The 18,077-nt window shown below is 50.2% G+C and overlaps 1 protein-coding gene and 1 long non-coding RNA gene across 3 annotated transcripts; one reads left to right on the top strand and one right to left on the bottom strand.

Annotated features, from left to right (window-relative positions):
- The first annotated feature begins 771 nt into the window (after positions 1-771).
- Positions 772-7,246, top strand: LOC120408010. Of its 2 annotated transcripts, XR_005600367.1 has the most exons (4): positions 772-856; positions 4,154-4,339; positions 6,813-6,957; positions 7,094-7,246. It is a non-coding gene; the product is annotated as an uncharacterized LOC120408010 (long non-coding RNA). The 2 variants fall into 2 exon arrangements; XR_005600366.1 differs by lacking the exon at positions 772-856 and having other exon boundaries at positions 3,128-4,339.
- A 4,868-nt stretch (positions 7,247-12,114) lies between these two features.
- On the bottom strand, positions 12,115-17,849 carry LOC120408009 (prolactin-releasing peptide-like). The gene is made up of 3 exons (XM_039544461.1): positions 16,730-17,849; positions 14,632-14,792; positions 12,115-12,606 (listed from the first exon to the last, which is right to left on the bottom strand). Exons 1-3 carry the CDS (start codon positions 16,810-16,812, stop codon positions 12,443-12,445), a joined length of 408 nt encoding a protein of 135 aa, XP_039400395.1. The 5' UTR covers positions 16,813-17,849; the 3' UTR covers positions 12,115-12,442.
- Positions 17,850-18,077: the final 228 nt, after the last annotated feature.

Raw genomic sequence — 18,077 nt, 5'->3', positions numbered from 1 at the left:
ACGTTGGCACTTCCATGTTTCCTCCAGTTTCCTGGGAACAGCTGTAATTCCTGTTATTCAGTGAGTGTCTCTCCAGAGAGTGGATTGATTTGCTCACCCCCCCCCCACCCAAGATGAGGTCTCATTAACTCTCCTGGTCTCTGTTTCTGCAGGCTGGACTCACACCTTGCTAAATTCCGGCACCAGCCACAAGCCTTGGGGGAGCTGAAGGGAATGAAACTGCTGGCTGCCTGCTTCATGTACCTGCTGCTCATCTGTCTGGCCCTGCCCAAAGCCGAATGCCGACTCCACGAGCGATCCATGGAAATCAGGAGTAAGTCCCTGTAACTGCAGCAGCCAGGCCAGCTCCTCAGCTGGTGCAGACTGGCGCAGAGCCACCCCAAATGGCTCTGCTGCCCCCCCACCCCCGTTATCTCTGCCCTCCCCAGATAATTGGACCCAGCACAGAAGAGCCTAGGAGGTCGGTGACGGTATCAGTGGGTGGCATGGCAGGGTCAGTGTTTAATAGAGAGGCTTCTCCTGTCTCTCTCCCATGGTAGCCTATGTTCAGAGCGTGGTTTAGTCACAGGGTGGAGAGTCTCCAGAGCGCCCAGGCGTTGAACAGGGTGTAGTGCAGAGGTGCAGGAGCAGCGCTGTGCGCGTATGAAGTCTGCCCGCACTCAGAGCACCTCAAGCCACTCTGCCTCCTCCCTGTATCTCCCCGTGCACACTGACCGCAGCCGGGCATGGGCCTGGCATGGCAGGAGCAGGGTCTCCTTGCACGCACGCACAGAAGGAATTTCTTCCCGATGAGCTCGTGATTGTTTTAGTCGGCAATAAGATAGATCTTGCTGCTCAGCGGGAATTCACCTTTGAGGTAAGTGCACTGCAGTAAAATCTCAGCACTTGGCAGATTCTCTCTTTCAAAAACACCACGGCAGCGTGTTTCCCAAGTGCTGCACTTCAGGCTTTCACACTGAACAGTTTATAAGTAAATGTTTATGTGAACGCCATTCTCCTAGCAGTGAGCAATATAGCAAGGCCCCACTGGCTGCCAGTGATGTTAGAGGTCATAAATCCCATTTTGCCATCTGTTTCAGCTGCTAACTTTCTTGGATCTTCGAGACTTTTCTGAGCTTTGGTGGGTTTGTTCAGAGGGTTCAGAGTGTGCATCGGTAGGTTTCCATGTCAGACAGAATGTTCCCAGATGTTGCTTCAAAACTTGCCATTGACGAGTCAATGCAGAGAAAAATACATAGATGCTTTGAATTATATTTAAAAAATTCAGCAGCCTCACTAGAAGCTGATGCTGCATCACTGACCACCAAGTTCAGTGAATGAGAACTGCATGGGACAAAAGAAGCTCGAGGGTTTAACTCTCGGATCCGTGTCTGCACTCCTCTGTTCTTTCCTCTCACGTTGGCACCATGATCGTAGCCCTGACCTCTCATGTCAGCTATCGCAATTCCTGTATCTTCCAGCTTTTTAAGAAGCACATTTGTCATACCAGCTCCTGTAGTATCATCAATGTCAATAAATTCTAGAAAATGCTCTCTGACCGTCACCATTGCAAGGACATTTTCACTAGGTTCTTCTCTTGTTACAAAATGCACCATTAAAGTCATTTATTGCATATGGCTGATGTTAGGTGTGCAGCCCAGAAGTCAACTGCTGCAAATGGACCATTTTGAGTACCACTACAAATTCTTTTTCCCTTCTCCTGCTGGTAAAGGCTCACCTTAACTGATCACTCTCATTAGAGTGTGTATGGTAACACCCATTGTTTCAGGTTCTCTGTGTATATATAGCTTCCTCTTGTATTTTCCACTGCATGCATCCGATGAAGTGGGCTGTAGCCCACAAAAGCTTATGCTCAAATCAATTTGTTAGTCTCCAAGGTGCCACAAGTACGCCTGTTCTTTTTAGTAATACCTTGCTGACTTCAAATCTGCCACAATCTTCTGTTTGATTTTTGTTACCAGTAACTATATGATCTCATTTTGAATGGTTTTTCCAAGGTAGTGGTGTATGTACATTTCTTGAGTGGTGACTCTTCTTAGATGCTCCTGGAGTACAGCATCAAACTCAGCCATTAGCGCCACAGTTTTAAGGAAGTTTCCATTGTTTGGCCCAGACAGCTGATCTGAAGTGCTAGGTTTTGGGTCGGAAGCATTTTCAGAACATTTTGCCAGTACAGAGACTCTGATGCAATCTTCTCTTGATGCTGATCATCTAGGGTGGCCTTTAACCTTAGTCTCATCTCAAGCTCTTTCCACCTATGCAATGCTCTCTGGTGATTTGCTGCCTTCTCATGGCATGCCAGATTTCTTGCCAGATGTTTCCAGTCCTTTGTTTCTGTAGAACCCAATGTGGCTGGAACATTAGACTGGAAGAGTTTGCAACACAAACAGTATGCAGCATTCTGGGTTTCTGAGTACATAAGCCGTGGCCTCTCCACTTTGTCACCATTGGGGATTTCACACCAGTAATGTGTTGGATGGAAACTTCTATTTTCATTGTCTTTGGGGAACATGAAGTTTCACTTGCTGTGGCCCATGCAGAACAAGGAAGTCCCTCAGGCTACTGCTCAAGTGGGTCCACAGTCCTGGATCATCTAGACTTAAGGAACTAAACTCAGCAGCAGCTGCTTCTTGTGCCTCCACCACACTCTTCTCTGATCTACGCTTTTCTTCAGGAATGTGCTTGGTTACATCCATTTGAGATGGGAGATATGGATGCTGCAGTAGCTGCCAGGTCACCTGCACTCTGACTAACTGGAAGATCAGGCATCTCCTCACCACTCACATCATCACTGGGGCCGGAAGGCTCACGGTGAACATTTGTGTCTATGTATCTCAGGAGAGCTCCTTCCTGCTTAGATACAAAAGCTTCCTTTGCTTTCTTTCTTTTTCTGAATGCTGCCCCAGAGGGGCGTTTTCTTCTTTCACTCATGACTGCTGTTCTGTGCCAGCTAGAGTGGCTCTCAACACTCAGTTGAAGGGGACAAATAAGCAGGCTGGTAGCAGGGCCTGAGTGAGGGAAGATATCAGCATCTTAAGGCCTAACTGGCTCCTATTATGTCAGTTGACTGCCTGTTCTCCTCAAGCGGGTTCAGGGAAGCAGCAGGAAACAGGAAGCTCCTAAGAAGCTTTAAATCTCAGCCCAGGAGAGCCTGTTAGTGCATCTATGGTTGCAGTTGTGCTCCTGCTTTGACCCTGTGGTATTAATGTATTGACACCTTTCTTTTCACCCCCCCCCTCCACTTTGGACAAGATCTCGCTCTGAATATGTCCAGTCCAAACCAAGCCGTCTGCAAGGCTAGTGCATCCAAACCCGGTGAGCCAGGGAGTTTTAACAGGTTCCAGTCAGAGAGCGGCTGCAATGCCTTGAGCTGTGCAAGAGAGAAAACAAGTGTTGCCTAAACAGTTCGGCTGCAACCGTGTGCCTGGAACAGAAGGAGCGTGAGCTGGGGAAATAGGAAGCTTTAGGCTTCGCAGCAGAATCTGCTGGAATGCAACGGTGGCTCTATCACCGGACACGCTGCTCTTCAGAAAGGTGGGGAACTAAAGTCAGTGTAAACTAAGAGCTTGTCTGCACGAGCGGGGGGGGCAAGGTCTAGGGTGCACTTGTGTGTTGTGCACTAACTGGCCCATAAGGACCTGCTGGCATGCACGGAGAGTTCCCTAGTGTGCATCACTGCAGCACGCACAGGCCTGTTAGTGCACAACACACTGGAATGTGTCCCACTCCAGTGCAGACTAATGCACCATGCAGATGAGTTCTGAGCCTTAAGGCTCCTTGTACATCATTAGTCTGACAGTGCAAGCGCTGGAGCTAACGACGGGGGTACGAGGCCCTAAGGCAGTTTGCAGCATCCGGCTTGGAGATTTGTTCCAGAGCCACCCTTGCAAATAGCTGGAGATTTCTGCATGCTCCTCTTCCTACTTCTCAGCCACTAGTCAGAAGAACCGCAACTTGCCCTGCTACACTAGTGTTTGTGTCCATTCCGAGATTGCTTCTCCAGGTTGGCACCCTGCAGCCCTGTCCACACTGGGCAGGGCCCTGTAACGCCTGAGGTGTCTGATCATACAGGGAGGAGCTGTGCCTCCCTGCCAGGCCTAAGGACAAGAGCCAATACCTTGTAAATGGAGCCCTTATTTCCACCACTTTCCAGGACATTTCCCAAGCTGGATGTGATTACCGTGCAGAACACACCTACGTCTACTTTGAAATAACCCTGGTTTTGTACCTTCCCCGCCCAACTAGGAGGCGGAGGAGTTTGCAAAGAGTGAAAGCTTAATCTACATGGAAACGTTGGCAAAATCCAACCACCAAGTGACCGAGGTGCTTATGGCCATAGGTAAGTTCCAAGTGAGAAGCCGCTGGACAGGTAACAGCACTAGAGAGGTCTGTGCCAGCTCTCTGCCTTGTGAGCGATAGCACTGCACCGCTTGTCTGCTCCCAGTTGCTCAGGGGCAATTAGGGTTGAGTCACTTGACCTGAAGAGGTCCAGGAACTGGAAAGTCTTTACTGTGACTGCAGCAGTGCCTTGCCTGTAGGCCTAGACAAGAGGTGACTGGTACACTCTGGCCTGTCAAGCCTCACAGCTGCCAAGAGCGAGCGAGACAGATCCAGAGCAGTGGCTTCCCCATTGCAAACACAGACAGGCTGCCCCCCTGCTGCCCCCCCCTCCAACTTCTGAGACAAGCAAACTTCTGGAGTGGTTCTGCCTTTGCCGCCGGGGTGAGGGTGGAACCTGCTGAGCGCTGAATGGGGAGGAGGTTCACCCACCCTTTGGAACACCAGCCACTGGCCCTAGCAATGGGGAAGTGGGAATTTCTCCCCACTCCCCAGATTCCTCACTGTCACTCCCAGAGGAGCTCTTCTCTCCGAGACCCATTCCCCTTGGCCCCAGTTATGATCCCCAGACAAACCAAGCCATGTTTACTTCATCCCTCAGGCCAGAGACCAGAGGCCTCACCCAGGCTGCAAAACAAGATCCCTGTATCCTTCTTCCTTAGGGTGTAGAATAAAGCCCTCGAACCGGCTAGGACAGTGGCTCTCAACCTTTCCAGATTACTGTCCCCCTTTCAGGAGCCTGATTTGTCTTGCGTACCCCAAGTTTCACCTCGCTTAAAAACTACTTGCTTGTAAAATCAAATATACAGCTGTGTCGCAGCACACAACTACTAAAAATTGCTTACTTTCTCTTTTACCATCATTAATTAGAATATAAATATTGTACTTACATTTCAGTGTATAGCGCACAGAGCAGCATAAACAAGTCATTGTCTGTATAAAATTGGAGTTTGTACTGACTTAGCTACTGCTTTTTAATGTGGCCTGTTGGAAACGTAGGCAAATATCTAGATGAGCTGATGTTCCCCCTGGAAGCCCTCTGCATATCGCTGGTTGAGAACCACGGGGCTAGGCAACAGAGCCAGAGGCTCAGCTAGACTGAGTCAGCCTCGCTCCACTGGACTGGCCCAGGCCTGGAACCCTGGGGCTCTGTCCCACCCATCCCACTTCGCCTCCTGGGCCTCTGATACGTAGCTTACCCCACAGACGTTAGCCAGCTGACCCTGTATTGCCATATGGGGATTCAAACGTGGGGTATGCCTCCCGCTTGACCCTGCACTAGTGCACAAATGGCAAACCGCTGCCATTACCTTGGCAGTCCGTGAGATGGCACTAGAGTCTTCTCATGTTTGTTCCTATTAATGAAACCGCTTGGAGAAAGCTCTAGAATAATAGGACACAACGGCAGCAACAGATTCCACCTACAGCATATCATGAACCAATAATAAGCATTTACTACCCCATAGATATTCTTGGTCCTTAAGAATGCTAGCAGTTTGAGAGTGACAATTCATGAGTCACCTAGCACCCATCTTATGCCAGTTTCAAGTTAGGGTCTCCTACTTCTACTTCCTTTTAAAAAGAATTTCACTAAAGCTTATAGAGATGTGATTTGCACATCATCACCACCATTCTATCTGATAATGGGATTTCCTACAGACAACTTGGTGCAATACAACATTTGCTGTCCTGGGATGTTTTTAGGGGGATGTCCATGATGCAGGTGCGGTGGAATCTGTAGATGTTCTAGGGTGGGGAATGAAGAGGTGTATGGGAGAGTCCTGAGGGAGGGACCATTTTCCAGAAAGAACAAAGGAGCATGAGGAAAATTGTGGATGGAAGTTTGTTAAATAGTAAATGCAGGAGTCCTAGGCCAAGAACCATATGGGTCTCAAGGTAAAAATAGGAAGTTAATAAAGTTAAAATGTAAACTTAACTTAAATCAACATTATAAATAAGAACATACCGGGTCAGACCAAAGGTCCATCTAGTCCAGTATCCAGTCTTCTGACAGTGGCCACTGCCAGGCGTCCCAAAGGGAATGAACAGAACAGGTAATCATCAAGTGATCCATCCCCTGTTGCTCATATTTAGATATTTTAAATCTTAATAAATTTAGAGATCAGATCCCCAGGCCTAGCCAAAAAGCACATGAGGGATGGAGAAAGTGGCTCCTAAGGTTCCTTTTCCTCTCTCTCTTGCTTGTTGTGGGTCAGTCCTTGGCATAAATTGAAAGAGCCCTGGGGCTGCTCTAAGTTTCACCACCAGGAACCATTCTGCTGGTTGGGGATTGGGCCACACCCCAGCCCACTGCTGATGGGAGGGGGACACAGCAGGGGAACCCGTAGCTGCTCCATTAGCGGATGGAAAGTTGCCCTAACAAAGTCAGAGCAGGGTCCGAGTATGTAGCACAAAATGTTACAATAGCTCAGCAGAGAAGGACCGAGAATTTCTTATTCTGAGTTTCTTCACAGCTCCCGAGTTATTGAAATAGGAACAACAGAAGGAACCAGCCCCTCAGCCTCAGCCCTGGAAGAAGTCACGCGTGGACCTGCGAGAGCCAAGCAATCACACTAAGAAGTGTTGCATGAACTAAAGGAAATGGCAGACTGACCTAAGGTTACCATCAAGTGTGTTTTTATTGGGGAGGGGGGAAGGGAGGCTCGCCCTATGTATTGTGTGCAGGCAGCATGGTTCTAGGGGGCAGCTGGTGTGTCAGACCGTGATTATTGCTTTTATTTTTCATTATTGTCAGTGTTCGATTGAAGAACTGTACGAGAGGAGATATTGCCCAATGCAAGGAACCTGAAAAGCGCTGCAAGTCTCCTCTCGCTTGTGTTTGCTCAGTGTTATCATTATACAAGAATACAGTGCAAAATAGCTTCACAAATAAAAACAGCAAAAAGGAGGAGTAATCTCTCTCTCTCTCTCCCCCCCCCTTCACCTTTGCAAATTCTATAAAACTTTTACAGAGGCTGTTAACATTAAGGTCACCAAATCTTAAATGCAAGACATGGAATAGCCAGAACATGCAGCTCGAATTTAATATTGCCTTAAGAACTCATGATTTTGTCATGAGTCTTGTGATTTTTGGGGCGTTTCTTAAAGCTTCAGCTGCTGGAGTCAAATGATCACTTGGGAATCTTTAAACAAACAACAAATCCAAAACTAACATTTTCTGGCCCTCCTGGTTGTGGAAAAAACTGAGAACATGAAACAAGCACACCCTGAAGGTCCAGAAACCAGATTGTAAATAAGGAGACTCTGAACATTATTTAAAAGTCTCATGAATTTCTGGGAGGAGATGGGGGCTGATTTCTCAATTGAGTACCTGGGATTGGCAATACTTCAATAGTATAGATTTATAGAAATAAACCAGGGCCTGATTCTGCTCAAACTTACACACTTGCAACACTAAAGCGAACGGCGTTAACTTACATTGGTGTAAATAAGAGAATCAGACCTTCTCACTTAGGCCACGTCCACACTAGAAACTCCAGCTGGCACAGTGGTTTGCCAAGATGCTACCCCAGCCCAGCACACTTTTTCTGTTGCAGACTACGCAAAAAATCTAATTCTGTCTTGTGCTTGTCAGGTAAACAGTTTACTAACATATCTAACCTTGTTAATTTCAGCACACTTAGTTGTGAACTGATCACCGATGCCTCAATGCTAAGGGCATGTCAAGATTCAAAGATCATCTACTTGTGAATTCAGCAAAGAGTCCTGTGGCTCCTTATAGACTAACAGACGTATTGGAGCATGAGCTGTCGTGGGTGAATACCCACTTCGCCGAATGTATGATGTATTCATCCACAAAGCTCATGCTCCAATACGTCTCTTAGTCTATAAGGTGCCACAGGACTCTTTGCCGCTTTTACAGATCCAGACTAACACGGCTCCCCCTCTGATACTTGGGAATTGTCCCTCTGAAGAGAGGCAGTAGTTTTAATGGTGTGTGGCGGGAGGGAGTTGATTCACTTATGTCTGAGGAGCACGAAAGAGCTGAAGGGACTTTGCTCAGGTTTACTGAATTTTTTACCTAAGTTCCAGTGGAGACCAAGCATGGAAAGCTTGATCTGAAAAGGCACAGGATCATGAGCTTGTGAAAACGGACTTTAACTGAAGCCATTTTACCATCTGAGCTACAGTATTTACACTGCAGCCAACGTTGCAAGATAAAGCCAGGGTGAGATGTACTGTCAATAGGAGCACTGCACATGCAGCGAGAAAACACCCCTGGAAGGGGTCACAGCTGAGGGTCTACAGGGCATTTGCTATAACCAGTGCTCAAGACTCAGTGAATTGGTTCAATGACCCCACATTTGGGAAGTGCAGGGGCTCATTTCACTGCAGCTGTAGCAGCCACCAGCCAGTCTCTGCTATTTCAGGAGGGTGAAGTCATCCTCCTGTGCACATGTGCTTACAGCACGTCACATGATCTCACCGCTAAACTCCTGCTGTTGCTTATACACATCATCCCACCCCAGACAGACTCAGCCCGGGGAACCGTTACAGAGTTCCATGGCTGAAGTATGCCACATTGACTCAGCTGGGGCTGAACCTAGCAACTTTGCTTGCACTGTGGTGGGTTCACCGCAATTAGTTACTGACAAACGGCCACACTCCTACACTGAGGTGCTGCATCTTGCAGCTGGTTTTGAGCTTCATTGCTTTGCAAAGGTGTCAATTGTATACGAGCTTCTCCTCTAGACAGACAGTACGGAAAACTTCCCAGCTTGCTTCCCTATGTCAGGGTATAGGGAATTCAGAGGCCATCACTGGCCTGTGTTGAGATACAGCAAGGGGGGCCACCTTGCTATTAGCATCAGCCATCAACTCAAGTATTACAGACAAGTGCACTTAGCACCACATGGAGAAAGAGGAACCTCCCATCACCTGTGTTGAGGCCAGGACAGCTCCTAGCAGTGTGCAGGCTTGGTCCTGGATGTGTCACACAGGCATGTCAGGCGCCTCCATCCCCCTGGTGTATTTTCTCAAGGAGCCAGGGTGGATCTGTTTCGATGGTGGACTAAGCATGCTTCTCTCTTCCCCTCCTGCTTGGGTGGCACATTAGCCCCCCTTGCAGTGGGTTTTGTTGTAAAGACACATTTAGAGGCATGGGGCAGTTCACACCTCTCAGGGTGGTTGTTTCTGGCCATCCGCTGGCTCAAGCCAGGTCATCACTACAGCCTTCTGCCAGCATGGCTGGATCGGGGGGGTGACCCCTGTGTAACACACCTGTGCCTGCACCAAGCCTGGAGTGCAGATACACAGCAGAACTGCACTGTTACTGGGACAGCTTGTTTCCCCTGCGGCGGCGGGGAGAGTCTGGAATAATCCATGGGGGCAAAGCCTTTCAAGGGAGGGCCAGACCCCAGGCAGACATCGCCACGTTGGTTAGTCTCAGGTCACATTTTCCATCCACTGCCCTGCAGCCAGGAGGGTCAGAAGTGGGATCCCAGGCACTGAAGCTTTAGGCCTGGGTCTATAGTTTGTCTATGCACTGATCTGGCTCTGGGAAGTGAATCAGCCCTGCCTCCAGCATAGACCTGTCAGGCACAATCCATCACCCACATCCCAGGCAGCTCAAAACCAAAAGGGAATGGAGAGGCTTATCTGAAAGGGTCTTTAGGAGACAGGCCACCCTCCAGCAGGAGCAGATCACTGGCTGGGCTCTGGGTCACACAGAGAATCCAGGGGTTTGTCTCAGGGGCTTTCCTCTTAGGAACTCCTAGGCTGCTGCCTCTTCCTGCTTAAATACCTGCCCTGCTAAGCCCAGCTGGAAGCTGGCTGCCTCTAATTGGCAGGCTGAGCAGGGCCTCTGGGGCCTGGCTCCCTTTGCAGAACATTAACCCTTTTCCATCTGATTGAGCGTGGGACACATTCACCCCAGCGCTGACACACTCCAGAAGCCTTCTCAGCCCCTGGGCTGTCGTTTCATTGCTTCCTGCCCAGCAGCCTCACTGTGCGCAAGGCTTGTGTCACTTTTGGAGGTGGAGAATTTCCCCCACCCGCTTCAGTGGAGTGACTCCTGAGTTACCCTGGGGGGGAGAAAGGAGAATCCGGGCCCCTAATTATGTAGCAGTTGCTGCTTTCCCCAGCAGCGGCTGTTCATGCTGCAGGAGCTCAGGGCTGGGCTTTCTCCCTGGGCTTTTGTTTCCCCGCAGGCTGCACGGTGGGGCTCTCCATGGTCATTAGAAGCAGAGGCCAGTGGGCAGCTCTCAGCACCCAAGTTGCTCCCCCAGAGGACAGAGCAGCCTCCTGCCTCCTTCTGTGCTGCCTGCCCAGCAGCCCCCTTCCTCGCCCGCTCCAGCCCTCTCTGCCCCGGAGCCGCCTGAGAGCGCAGCCAGGGGAAGCGCCGGCCGGCTGGGGGGGCAGCTCGTGTTCCTTCCCTCCTGGGGAACGTTCTGTGCCTGCTGAGAGCCCCTTCCCCCACTCGCCAGGGGTCCCGCACGCTGTCTCCTGCCACAGCCCCACAAGCCAGGCTCTGCAAAGGGGCTGCCTGCCGCCCAAGCTGGTGCCTGCTGCCGCGGGAGCCGCCACTTCAGGGCTGGGTAACAGGCTGCCACTACCCCCCCGCCCGCAGTAACCAGGCTGTTAGTGTCCGGTCACTACGTCTGACCGAACACGCCAGGTTCCCTTTTCAGCTGGACTTTCTGGTCAGAAACCGCACACCTGGCAACCCTCATTTCTGATTCTGTGCTAGCAGCTGCGTATTGCTCCCACTGCCAAACGTGGTGCGTGACTCGTATCCCCCTTTTCCAGAGGCGCTTGCAGCCCCACTGAAGCCAATGGCGCTAGGCCGAGTTTCACCCGCAGCGGATCTGGCCTACTCCGCAGTGTTTCTCAAGTACCGTAGCGCAGCCTGGCACTCCGGGCTGGCTGCCGGTGGGCCGCGGACGGCAGGATAGCAGCGGGGAGCTCAGCCCAGCCAGCTCAGTGCGGGGCAGCAGGCATGCAGTGTTTAAAAGGAGAGCAGGGACATTGGACATGGCAGTTTGGTGGAAGGGGGAAGTCAGGCCTACGTGGATTCAGCAGAGGGTGACCAGATGTCCCGATTTTATAGGGACAGTCCCGATATTTGGGGCTTTTTCTTATATAGGCTCCTATTACCCCCATCCCCGTCCTGATTGTTCACACTTGCTGTCTGGTCACCCTAATTCAGCATCTTCTAGACTTTTAAGCCAGAAGGGACCATTAGATCATCTGGTCTGACCTGACTAATAGGCAAATCTCATGCAGAGCGGCAGGGGTGGCCCGCAGTGAGTGACTAACAGAGCTGGGAATTAGAGACGCCAGCTCAGGCCTCAGCAGAGCAATAAGTGTTTGTTGTCCTAGGAGGTGGGTGGAACTGCACAGATGCACAATGGCAAGATGGCTGCCATCTGGACTGCTGCAAAGCCAGCTGTGTGGGGCCTGCTGAAATGGTCATCTTGATTCGCCAGCGTATTACTCCTGCTGGCATGACACATTGGTCAGGGGAGTAGGGCCAGTTATATTCCACCTGCTTTCAGATGGATTCAGAATCCAGACTAAAACGCTGGCTCCTCTGCCCGGTGATCACGTCAAAAGACTTTATTGTGTGGAAGAGAAATTGTTCAGGAAGAGAGACTCAATCTCAGGGGAAAGTGACGCCACTCGGTTCTAAAGATCCTACGGCCCAGGAGAGTTGAGACAAGTCTGATACGTTTCAAGTCACAGCAGACACGTGCCGGGCTCGGTTTCTCAATTTTTAATTATTTTTTGGTTTGTATAAAAGAGCCCATGTTCTAGGAAGATAATTAACATGGGAATTTGTATTTCTTTCCCCCAGCAATTTTCTGGCACAAATCATGTTAGATTTAAGAGCAAAAGCCAGAGATGGGGACAAATGGGGAACGGGAGAGAAAAAGGAAAAACAGACAAGAGGGAAATTGTCTGCAAAAATACTGGAGTTAGCAACTGCTCTTTGGTTTCTATCATTTATAGCCACAAAGATACTTTACATTGAAATGAAACCAAACATTTTCATGTGCCTAGAAGAGAGGCTGGGATGTGGAAGGGAGAGAGGAGAAGGGTCTTTTCTTATCATCATTCAAATTCATTCTTTGTCTTGGCCATTTCATTCATCTTGAAGGGATTCACTGCTTTGTTCTAGAGGGAAGCAAGCTTGCCTGTGTCCATAGCCCGACTTCCGGGAGCTCTCCACGACAGCTCTCCTTCGGCCAAACCATCCCACGGGTCTGATTCCACACCCCGTGTACCAGGAAGGGTCGATATCAGGGTCTAGAAGGCAAAGGCCAGGAAGTCTTTAGAACGTGAGGCTGAGGACTAATTCTCCTGAGCATGTGTCACAGCCACCTGCTTGGGATGGAGAAGGAGGGACTTCCCGAGCTAAAACCATGGACTGGTCCAGCTGGAGTTAAAGCTCCCAAGCTCTAGGCTGTGATCGCTCATATCCTCTGTGGCTCAGGCTCAGGCCCCAACCTGTAACATACACTTGCCAGTGGTTGCACCTGCCTTGTCATTGCCGGTGGTGAGCAGGTGGCGTGGCCTTCGCTTATTTTAAAATGACAATGTCTTTTGCACAGTAATGCAGGAGGGAAGGGGGTAGCCATACAGAGGACTGGGTGACTCAGGGCACTGGGAATGGGGTGCAACCCTCTTCCCCTGTCTGGTTCCCGTTGTGCCAGGCCTATGGAGAAGCACAGGACTCGATTCTCCAGGGACTGCCGTCCAGCCCCTTTCACAACCACCGCTAAAAACCAACAGCAGGCACCCTGAGCCACGCAGCGCAAACAGGGCCCTGCTGGGGTGACGGGAACCAAGGGCCACATTCTTGGCTTGGAGCAGATCCTTTGAAATCAGTGGGGCTCTGCTGATTCACAGCCGCTGAGGATCTGGCCCATGTGCTTAGTTCTCTGGCTCTGCAGTGACTCACTTGCTGACATGCGACCTGTGCGTCCTCGCGGCAGTTAGAACATGGGCTTTGTGCTATGAGCACGTGGGGCCCTGTCATCCTGAGACTGCCGACAGCCCGGTGTGTGTATAGGCTGCCCCACCACCAGAGCACCAGGCAACTCCATTGCCCAAGCTAATTCAGGTGGGCTGGGGAGTCAGGAGAGCTGGGTTCTAACCCTGCCTGTCACCTCGAGAAAGTCACCGCCCCTGTGTCTGGTGTGTTTATATTGCAAACTCATTCAGGAAGGGCTGTTACTGCCAGGGGTGTGCCTGGCGCTTAGCACAGAGCGGCCTGATCGCGTCGGGTGCCACCGGGTGCTGCCGTGACACACGTTGTAGGAAGAGATTTGCTGGACAGGCTGATTAAAAACTGCAAGTTTTTGAGTTCTGCTGTCTGGAAAGTTCCTCTAGACTTTTCCTGGCTCATGGAATCTGCAACGCGGCTGGGCCAGGAAACTCCGTCTGTTGGCCCTTTGTAGGCCTTGCTGGGGAGAACGGCCTTCGGGGTGGGCGGGAGGAAGGGGGTGAAAAGATGTAAGGAATTGTTTTAGAGTGTCTGAAGTCTCTCTAAAGGACCGTTTTGAAGTCCAGCTCCTGGACTGAGCCAGAGCAGAGTGGCTGGGTGAGGGAGGAGCAAGAGGGGGATTCTGGAAGGACAAGATCAAAGCCTAGATAATGAAAGGACAGAAAGCTCAGCCATCTCACGCTGCAGCCTCTAGCCTTGCAGTGACCCGCAATGTTGCACGTTCACCGGCAGAGGGCGCTGCTACACAGGCCCGAGCACACAGTAACTAGCAATGACAGCCTTAACCCAGAGGCCTTTTCAAAAACTTTTGCTGCATTTGAACAACTCCACGTGTTTGGGGTCAGGTTGGGACAAGTCCTTACACAGGTGTGTGCGTGCGTGCAAGGAGACCCTGCTCCTGCCATGCCAGGCCCATGCCCGGCTGCGGTCAGTGTGCACGGGGAGATACAGGGAGGAGGCAGAGTGGCTTGAGGTGCTCTGAGTGCGGGCAGACTTCATACGCGCACAGCGCTGCTCCTGCACCTCTGCACTACACCCTGTTCAACGCCTGGGCGCTCTGGAGACTCTCCACCCTGTGACTAAACCAGGCTCTGAACATAGGCTACCATGGGAGAGAGACAGGAGAAGCCTCTCTATTAAACACTGACCCTGCCATGCCACCCACTGATACCGTCACCGACCTCCTAGGCTCTTCTGTGCTGGGTCCAATTATCTGGGGAGGGCAGAGATAACGGGGGGGGGGCAGCAGAGCCATTTGGGGTGGCTCTGCGCCAGTCTGCACCAGCTGAGGAGCTGGCCTGGCTGCTGCAGTTACAGGGACTTACTCCTGATTTCCATGGATCGCTCGTGGAGTCGGCATTCGGCTTTGGGCAGGGCCAGACAGATGAGCAGCAGGTACATGAAGCAGGCAGCCAGCAGTTTCATTCCCTTCAGCTCCCCCAAGGCTTGTGGCTGGTGCTGGAATTTAGCAAGGTGTGAGTCCAGCCTGCAGAAACAGAGACCAGGAGAGTTAATGAGACCTCATCTTGGGTGGGGGTGGGGTGAGCAAATCAATCCACTCTCTGGAGAGACACTCACTGAATAACAGGAATTACAGCTGTTCCCAGGAAACTGGAGGAAACATGGAAGTGCCAACGTTTTGAAACGGGTTTTTGTTCCAAATTGGACTGAAAAGCTGAAATTGCCATAAAATAAAAAATTCAAGATTTTTAAATTTGGAACCATTAAAATGTTTTGTTTAGTTAATGTCAAAGCAATACACACTATTAAACCATCAATCTTAAATACATTACAATTAACGGTTTAATATAAAAGTCAAAACGAAACAAATGAAAATGAGGAGATTCAAAACGCTGTGTTTTGACTCTATCAATATGAACCACTTCAACATTATCGAAACAAAACCAGAAAGTCAAAACGGTTCATTTTGGTTCTTTATGCATCTAAAATGTTGTCAGAATTGACACATTCCCACAAAATAGTTGGACTTTGACAAAACTGCATTTTCCAATGGAAAAAAGGTTCCCCTGAAAGTGTTTTGCCAAGCACCAGTGGGAACGGATGCATGATCAGCATTGTCAACCACACCTTAGTCATTCAAAAGTCATGAGTCAGGTCCCCCCAATCATGAGATTATGATCATAATATATATATATATATATATATATATACACACACACACACACATGTTTCTTTTTATTTGTCAGTCTGGTTTCTGAGCTGCTACAGTGCACTTGGGTTATATTTTCAAGCTTTTCTCCTCAGCCAGTAGATCGAAAAACCATTTTTGATGAAAGCCAAGACTCTCGTGCGATCTCTGGATTCCGAAAACTGGATAAAACATCTCGAGAGTTGGCATCACTCTAAGCAGTGAGTGAGTAGTTGCCTTTTTGGAGCTGCAACTAAACCTGAGACCTAAACTTACCTGTGAAACCACACACAGGTGCACACCTGAGCGTCTCCTCTGTGGGCATGTAACAGGGCGGCTTGCCTGGGTTCTGGAGTCTGGGCTAAGCCAGGCCGGAGTACAAGAGGAGCCTCACCTGAGCGGATGCAGGTGATTTAATATAAGAGGCAGCAGGATGCGGCAGGTGTGTGGCTGGCTGAGAGGGAGGAAGGAGCAGGAGGGCAAGCAAAGGAGCCAGAGGGCTGAGACCTGGCGGCTTTGGGTACAAGACTCTCTGGAGTGCTTAAGGGGCCCATAAGGGGCTGCTAGAGGCAAGACACTGCAGAGGCATCCCTGGCCACAAGGGGGCGCTTCGGCCGCAGCAACACTCTAGGGCAGCAAAGGGCAGTGAAAGGGCTGCAAGCCGTACCACCAGAGTGACACAGGCACCGATGCCTTGAGCTGGTAACTGCATCTGTGACATGGGTCCAAGGAGCTGGCTGGGGTAGAGGCGGGGGGTGGGGGGGGCAAAGGGGGCAGTGGGCAGGCCAGCATTGTCCCACCCATTTGCATTGCTCATGGCAGAGATGTAACACAGCCAGGGCTAATACGTTTCTGCTGCCCATCCATCCGTAAAGCCGCCGAGTAGCTGCTGGCTTTGGAAGTCCTGGCAGTGCAGCCACTGGGGAGATCCGTCACCTTTGCTCCCTCCATCAGGGGTGTTGGTGCGAGTGAATGCCCTGGGCCCAGAGTTTTGAGAGTACTCTGCCCTGGAGATGATTGAGCCCTGCACCAAAAGCTACATATTTTGAAGGCACCAAGGACCATAAAAACTCTCTGAGCCCTCGTCATCTCTGGCCTCGATCCTGCAACCTCCTTTCCAGGCCTCCCCGACAGCCAGGTCAAGCCCCTCCCTCCTGTCTGACGGCTGGGATTGTCTTCTGACCTTGTAGCTATGACCACGTCACCCTGCTTCCCTGCAGTCGGTTAAACGTCTTGTTCTCACTGTTAATGTCGTTCATGGCTCGGCTCCTTACCTGCGCTTCTTTTTGTCTGGGCCTACTGCCTCCACTCTGCCGACGATGCCGCCCTTGTCGGCCTGTCTGTCCACTTCTCCCATGCTTCCCAGGTGCAGAGAGTTCCTGTCCCAACTAGCCCTCACAACTGCCACCCCAGGCCTCCTTCTCCTCAAGGCCTACTTGTGTGTCACGAAGCCACTGGTGGTGACAACTGCTAATGGCTCATTAATGGACAGTGGGGATCGCACAGAGTAGAAGTGGGTATTCACCCACAAAAGCTCATGCTGCAAAACGTCTATTAGTCTATAAGGTGCCACAGGATTCTTTGCTGCTTTTACAGAACCAGACTAACACGGCTACCCCTCTGATACTTGACAGAGTATTTTGTGCATTTGTTTGCATCTCAAAATTTATTTGGACTTGTAAGAAGACTCAGACCCATCTACAGTGCACATTCATCAGCTGTGCACCCTTCGGTCACCTTATCTATTGTTCCATCACCTCATTCCCTCACATTGTTTGCTACGCTTGTTCGATTGCTTTTGACTTTCTCTGGTGTGTCTTGTCGTAAGTTGGGCCCTTACCCTGCAAGCGGCTGTGTGTGACCAGAACCCTGCATTGCGTGGCCAGGGTCAGGACCTCAGACCGAGTTCATCGGGGCCTGGTCTGTCTTTTACCGTGTGTTTGCCACAAAGGGGCTGTGATCTGATTGAGGGCCGTGGGCACATAAAGAATCCAAGACACCTCCTCTGAGCACAGTTAGAGGCATGTCAAGATCTTAAGGATCATAGAACAACTCTCCCCCTCCGTCCATCTCCTGATGTGCTACCTGGAAAAGCTTGAAGTCAAGGAACAACCGCAGCCACTATACTGTCCTAAGCAGACTGTCAATTCCCAGTGTGTGTAGACTCATAGACTTTAAGGCCAAAAGGATCATCTAGTCTGACCTCCTGCACATTGCAGGCCCCGCAACCTCACCCACCCAACTCCTGTAATATTTATGAAGCACCAACAAAGTGCTTTGCCTATAAATGAAATACTCCTGTCATCCTCCCTACCCCCTCCGCTGTTTATTTTTCTGCCTTCCTCTCTAGGAGCAAGGGGTGAACTCCTGCCCCTCTGGCCATGGTTACTGGAAATGGGAACAAAATTTTTTCCCCATCCTGACTCGGGATGAGAAGTCAAAATCTCAAAAATTTCCTAAACTGAAAATTTGAAAAAAAAAATCAGTTTGGGTCAATCAAAATGTTTCATTTTGATCATTTCAAAGTGTTTTATTTCAGTTTTGACTCTTAATTTCTTTAACTATCGCTAGCTGAAATTTTGAAATGAAAAGTTGTTTAGGAATCAGAACTTTTCATTTCAA

This window comes from Mauremys reevesii, linkage group 6 (assembly GCF_016161935.1).
Source record: "Mauremys reevesii isolate NIE-2019 linkage group 6, ASM1616193v1, whole genome shotgun sequence".
Taxonomy (NCBI): domain Eukaryota; kingdom Metazoa; phylum Chordata; order Testudines; family Geoemydidae; genus Mauremys; species Mauremys reevesii.
The sequence above is the reverse complement of the archived record's forward strand: the minus strand, read 5'-3'. Positions and strand labels throughout refer to the sequence as shown.

What these genes read in the sequence shown, in the direction of transcription:
- LOC120408009 (XM_039544461.1), bottom strand. Translation starts at nt 16,812, where the DNA reads ATGGGAGAAGTGGACAGACAGGCCGACAAGGGCGGCATCGTCGGCAGA. An exon ending in CCAGACAAAAAGAAGCGCAG is followed by an intron (nt 14,793 to 16,729) that starts GTAAGGAGCCGA and finishes CTGTTTCTGCAG; the next exon opens with GCTGGACTCACACCTTGCTA. An exon ending in GCGATCCATGGAAATCAGGA is followed by an intron (nt 12,607 to 14,631) that starts GTAAGTCCCTGT and finishes TTTGCCTTCTAG; the next exon opens with ACCCTGATATCGACCCTTCC.